Source organism: Lycium barbarum, chromosome 6 (assembly GCF_019175385.1).
Source record: "Lycium barbarum isolate Lr01 chromosome 6, ASM1917538v2, whole genome shotgun sequence".
In the NCBI taxonomy this organism is placed as follows: domain Eukaryota; kingdom Viridiplantae; phylum Streptophyta; class Magnoliopsida; order Solanales; family Solanaceae; genus Lycium; species Lycium barbarum.
The window spans coordinates 121,885,694-121,891,597 of NC_083342.1; the positions used below are offsets into that span (position 1 = coordinate 121,885,694).

At 33.1% G+C, this 5,904-nt stretch overlaps 1 protein-coding gene across 1 annotated transcript; it reads left to right on the top strand.

Annotated features, from left to right (window-relative positions):
- Positions 1-3,828: 3,828 nt before the first annotated feature.
- On the top strand, positions 3,829-5,163 carry LOC132598441 (nicotianamine synthase). The gene has a single exon (XM_060311305.1). The coding sequence runs from the start codon at positions 4,000-4,002 to the stop codon at positions 4,951-4,953; it is 954 nt and encodes a 317-aa protein (XP_060167288.1). The 5' UTR covers positions 3,829-3,999; the 3' UTR covers positions 4,954-5,163.
- The last annotated feature ends 741 nt before the right edge of the window (positions 5,164-5,904 follow it).

Genomic DNA, 5,904 nt, shown 5'->3' on the forward strand with positions numbered 1-5,904 from the left:
GACAGAAGTAATTGATGGAGACGTAATTTTTCTTAAAGTTCCACCTTGGCATTTAAATGGCCACTTGAGAAACTATAAGCCATCATATTACAAGCTGATCATATTGCAGTGTAATTGTTTAAAGAAAGGTAGCAATTCTAGAAATAATGCTTATTATCATTAATGCTTATTATCATTAATAACGTGTCATGTGAATTGATGTATTTCCCAACAAAAAAAATGAGAAAGAAGTTTTTAAGATTTTAAAGAAGTATGAAAGTGACTTAATGAATACTTAAAACAAATTCGAAAAAAGATGTGTTGCTAAAACTTTGTAACGTAAAATCTTGTCTATTGTGGGCACCTTATACATATGTGGAAAATCGCTGAGATAGATTGGGGACCCAAATGCTTGCACGCAAGGTTACAAGAAAAATTGACAGTTTCTATAGGTCTTACATTACCTTCATATTTAATTTCAAGACTTGGTGTGAAACCAAAATATGCTATAGAGGCAGTCCATTCGATATTGAACATAACAAATACTGCCTTCCTTCGACAATGGTTTTGAAAGCCAGTTTTGATTCAACTCTAATTTAGATCATACACAAGTCAATTTTTGTTTTAAAAATTAAAAATGTTCATACTCTCAATGGTCCCAACTATTAGTCTTCGTTCTGATAAATGTAGATGTTCCAACACATGGTATTCTTTTATCGGTCTGGTGTAAATATCGGTGCAGATGATTTTTACCCAAAAGAACTGAATTCGTTTCAAATTATTTGACGTTTCAGAAAAATAACAAATTTTGCTCCTCTTTTTTTCTTTCTATTATACTGGAGTATTAATCAAGGGAAATGCTTGAGAAGAAATAAAGGGTAGTCTAAAAATACTATAATTAAAGGCTACTAAATATAGTACTTCCTCCGTCTCATTTTAAGTAGGCGTTTGGCCATGAAAATCAAACATTTTTCACTTTATTTGGAATTTTAAAGTTAGAGTTGAAGATGGAGTTGTGTTTGGTTATAGTTTTTGCAAAGAATATTTGATTGTTTAATTGTATTGAAAGTGAATAAAGTGAAGAATGAAAACAAAGTTTTAGGTGTTTTTCAAATTTCAAATACAACTTCAAAATGTATAAGAAATTGGAATTTTCATGGCCAAACGTTGATTTCCAATAAAGTGAAATAATTTTTCTGAAAAAAGTGAAAAAAATTCATGGACAAACGGGTCCAAGTGTCTTATTTTCCTTTTTGGTCTGTCTCAAAAAGAATGTTTCTTTCATATTTAATAAGTTGACAATTCAAGCATCTTACATGATAGTTTAAAACCACAAGATTCAAATGAAATTTTAATACATTATTATACACATCTGATTTAGAACCACAAGATTCAAAAATCTCCTTTTATCTTTAAACTTTGTGCCCAATCAAACTAAAACACTTAAATTAGGACGGAGGGAGAATTTTTTGCTAGAACAAGGATAGTAATATCTTCCAACTGCTCGAACTGAAATATCATCAAATTGTTAGAATACAAATGATAATAATACTAGAAACTCAAAATAGGACTTGCTTGGCTTAGAGGCACGTCAAGACTTTTCTTGAAGATAGTTGGAGTCTCTCCCACGAGCAAACGGAAGAACAAATGACAACTCTATCTTCGAGATTCAACTAAGCCACACAACAAGTAGCATTCAAGAACGTTGCTCTTCTATTCTTGAATCTGTAATTTCACCTTTTGATCAATGTCTCGCAAAAGTTTTTAGGGGAAATTGTTTCTTGAAGTGCTTGCATTTTTCAAAAGAATGAAACACTATTTATAGGATAAAAATTACATAACATAAAAGTTTTCATTAAATAGAATTTATAATAGGTTCATGAATTTTTCTTAAAATACATGTAACTTTCAAGAACCTAAAACGTAAAATACTAAATGATGAATATATCTTCAAATTCACATTCATTTAGTTTGGAAAAACTTTTATTAGATGAAGTGTTTTAAACTTAATTGAAACATTAATCTTAACATTTTTTAAGGATGTGCAAACTGCAAAGGCATACAAAAACAGATGGATGAGCCTGAGGTAGTACTTTTTCATAAATCGTATCGGAATTAAAATAACTTACTACATTTTTTTCTTGTTACGAAACAACAGAAGAATATGCTAAGAACCTGCGTCAAAGTCCAATCTGTTTGATTTTTCAAAAATACAATAGGAATACCAATTTGGGATTGAGAGGATTAAAGAAAAGGTATTAAAAATAGCTTAGAATTAAAGCACTGAATTTGGTCATGCAGTGGGATCGTGGTGTGGACAATCTAAAGTGGGAAAGCATAAGAAGTTTGAGATTCTGATATTGCAATCAATGTTTTTCTATATATTTGGCGCTTTTGACTAATTTAGGTGTGTATTACTAGATTCTTACTGCATTATCCATGCCATATTCCCAATAATCCTAGGTTTTTTCCTTCTTCTAAATTCATTAAATTGTTCCCCTTGTCATTCATGACGTTTTGATTTGAGCAAGGAAATGAGGAAACAAGAGAGATCTGAGTTTCTTTTTAATTTATTACTGTTCATGTATCATTATAATTATCACGTCTCAATGCCAAGCAACTTAATTTTCATTTATTATTCATTCAAAAAAGAACTCCTTACTGCTCTTCACATCGTAATTAGTGTAAAAATGGTTTTTTACAAGATTTGCGTTTTCGGAGAAAAGTGTTCTTCTGAAGTGCTTAAGGAAGAAAGAAAAGAAAAAAGAAAAAAAAAAAGTATACCATACACTCAAGCGGTAAAAACTTATTTGTATCGTGTGCTTACATCAAATCAATACAACTTAGTAATTTATCATGATTTAGTGAGTTGCAAAGTGAAAAAATAATCAATCATGATTAAGTAATAATTGTATATATTGACTTGATGTAAATAACCGGTGCAGATAAATTTACCCTCGGAAGCTATGATATGTTGGATGGATTTTCCTTAATTACTTCCATTATGAAGCACAAGATTGTTAAATAAAGGAGTTACTATTAGAAGTCATTTTCAGTTAACTTATTAAGAATAGCAAGGAGCAATAGATATATATGCCTAGGCATTGGGATTGGGATTGTAAGTTTGAGATTTTGTCCCAAGTCCCAAGAAAACTACTTGCTTGTGGTCCAGCAAAGCCTAACTTACTAACCGTAAACATTAGGGTTTTCGTACAAATGCAAAACTAGAAACACAACAAAAGTCCAAAGAAGTACTACAAAACAAGTTGCTAGTAATTTTAAAATTTAAATGAAGTTCATGTTTTAAATCTATGATCTTGTTGATTAATCAACCTACCACCTTTTTATTGAGTAATTTACTACTTAATTGCAGTACTTAAATGTTTGACATTCCTAATTATAGAACTATATAGTATTGCGTCTAGTTGTTGTTAATCTAATAATCTTACATATATGTTGAAAGAAAATCATACCATAGATATATACAAGACAAAAAAATAATGTAAATTAGGCTCTTAAAAACAAAACAAATTACCTCACACATTTAAGTAATAGTATAAAAATGAGTTACACTACCAATATCTACAAATGATTTAGTTTGTTAAAGAAATCACCTGAGAATTGATTCTACTGGTGATTAAGTTGAAATGTGGCAAGTGATTAACCAGTAAGATAAGAAAACAAAGCACAACATTTCATCATATTCTTTCAAATCAATTAAATTATATAAAAATCTCTAACAATGAATGATGCAACAAATCATCCCTCACCCCACCCCACCCCCCTCCTTTTTGTGTATATGGGTCCCCCAAAAATCCCTTGATAAATAGTGACCTGTGGAGGCTTCATAAGCATCAGATTATTGAGTGTTTCCTCCCAAGTCCCAACTTCAAAAAAATAAAAAATTACAACAATTCTCATTGTTTTTTATAATTCCAAGGGGAATTTCTAGCTATTTTAACTTTGTTCAAAACACACTGGTCTTCCCAAATTCTTTGCCAATTTCATCATAGTGTCGACATGGTGTGCCCAAACAGCAATCCAGTAGTACAAAAAGTGTGTGAATTATATGACCAAATCTCGAGATTGGAGAACCTTAGCCCTTCCAAAGATGTCAACATGCTGTTTACAGACCTTGTGCACACGTGCATGCCCCCTAATCCCATTGATGTTTCAAAACTATGCCCAAAAATTCAAGAAATCAGGTCTCAGCTCATTAAGATATGTGGGGAAGCTGAAGGCCTTTTAGAGAGTCACTTTTCAAAAATTCTTGGCTCTTTTGAAAACCCCCTGGACCATCTTGACATTTTCCCTTATTTTGACAATTATATCAAACTCAGCTTGCTTGAGTTCAACATCCTTGCTAGAAACACTAATAAAACCCCAAACAAAATTGCCTTTATTGGATCAGGCCCTATGCCACTTACCTCTCTTGTTTTGGCTACTAAACATCTTACTACCACCTACTTCCACAACTATGACATTGATGTTGGTGCTAATTCAATGGCGGCCGCCCTTGTGGCAGCCGATCCTGACTTGTCCGAGCGGATGACTTTCCACACGACGGACATCATGGATGTCACGTGCGCCCTGAAGGACTACGACGTAGTCTTCTTGGCCGCGTTGGTTGGTATGGATAAGGAAGACAAAGTTAAGGTTGTTGATCATTTGGCTAAGTATATGGCTCCAGGGGCAACCCTGATGCTCAGGAGTGCACATGGTGCGCGCGCTTTTCTGTATCCTGTTCTCGATCCTCGTGATCTACGAGGATTTGAAGTGCTTTCGGTGTACCATCCAACGGATGAGGTGATTAATTCTGTGATTATAGCGCGTAAGTTGCCATTGCCATGTGTTCAGCCACTTGATGGATTGGGTTCCTATGTGCTACCAAGCAAATGTGCTTGTGCTGAAATTCATGCCTTCAATCCACTCAACAAGATGAACTTGATTGAGGAATTCGCACTGGAGGAGTAAAACTTGTCGCTTGAAGAATAATTGTCTATGCTGCTAGCATGTGTGTTTTTAATTAATGGTCTGATTTATGAGTTGATTATTATATGATGTCCCTCATAGATAGATCTGGAGTACTATCATTTCTGTTTTTTTTTTGTTGTTAGTAGTACTTTATTGTATCCCCTAACTGTTTGATCGCCTAGCTAATCAAGTGTGTCCCATTTGTGTGTCCCTTTGTCTCAACTTCAAGAAAAAGACATGACCCTATGAGGCCTTTGTTAATTTCACTTAGTAATTAGGGATATATCATCTTACATTTATCTATATGAATACAACCATAAGATGTTTTGTGTAAATGCCCTTTGGCAAAAATCTTGTTGATTCCCTTCCCAATCTTGTTTTGCTCAGTAATGTTTTCCTTTTTTCTATTACATTGGAGGATCAGAAAAGGCGGAGGAATCGAGGAAGAAGATAAGGAATTGAACCATACATCTTGCTCTGTGGGAGATTCACATCAATATCACTAGACTGTAAACTTTTGTGTCATCATTTCTTTAGCTATTTGCTTCAAGTAATTTTCTATTCAAAATCCTCCACCCCTACCAGCTCGTGAAGAAATTAAAAAAAAAAAAAAGGTAAAACATATAAAAGCCAAACTATATCCCAGATATCACTTGTAAAATAGAACTATAGATTTCGAGCAAAAACTTTTTCTTTCACTTCCTTTATTTAACTACTACGATGAATGACCTCTTTCCTAATTTATGTGGACCTATTTCATTTTTAGTCCGTGCCAAAATGAATGACCTTTTTCCTAATTTGGATACAAATTTACTTTATGAAATGATTTACAGCCACATAAATATTCAAGACTTATTTTGAACCACAAGTTTCAAAAGTCTTCACTCTTTCTTAAATGTCGTGCCCAGTCAAATGAGTTCACATAAATTGAAACGGAGGGAATAGTACATG

What these genes read in the sequence shown, in the direction of transcription:
- LOC132598441 (XM_060311305.1), top strand. Translation starts at nt 4,000, where the DNA reads ATGGTGTGCCCAAACAGCAATCCAGTAGTACAAAAAGTGTGTGAATTA.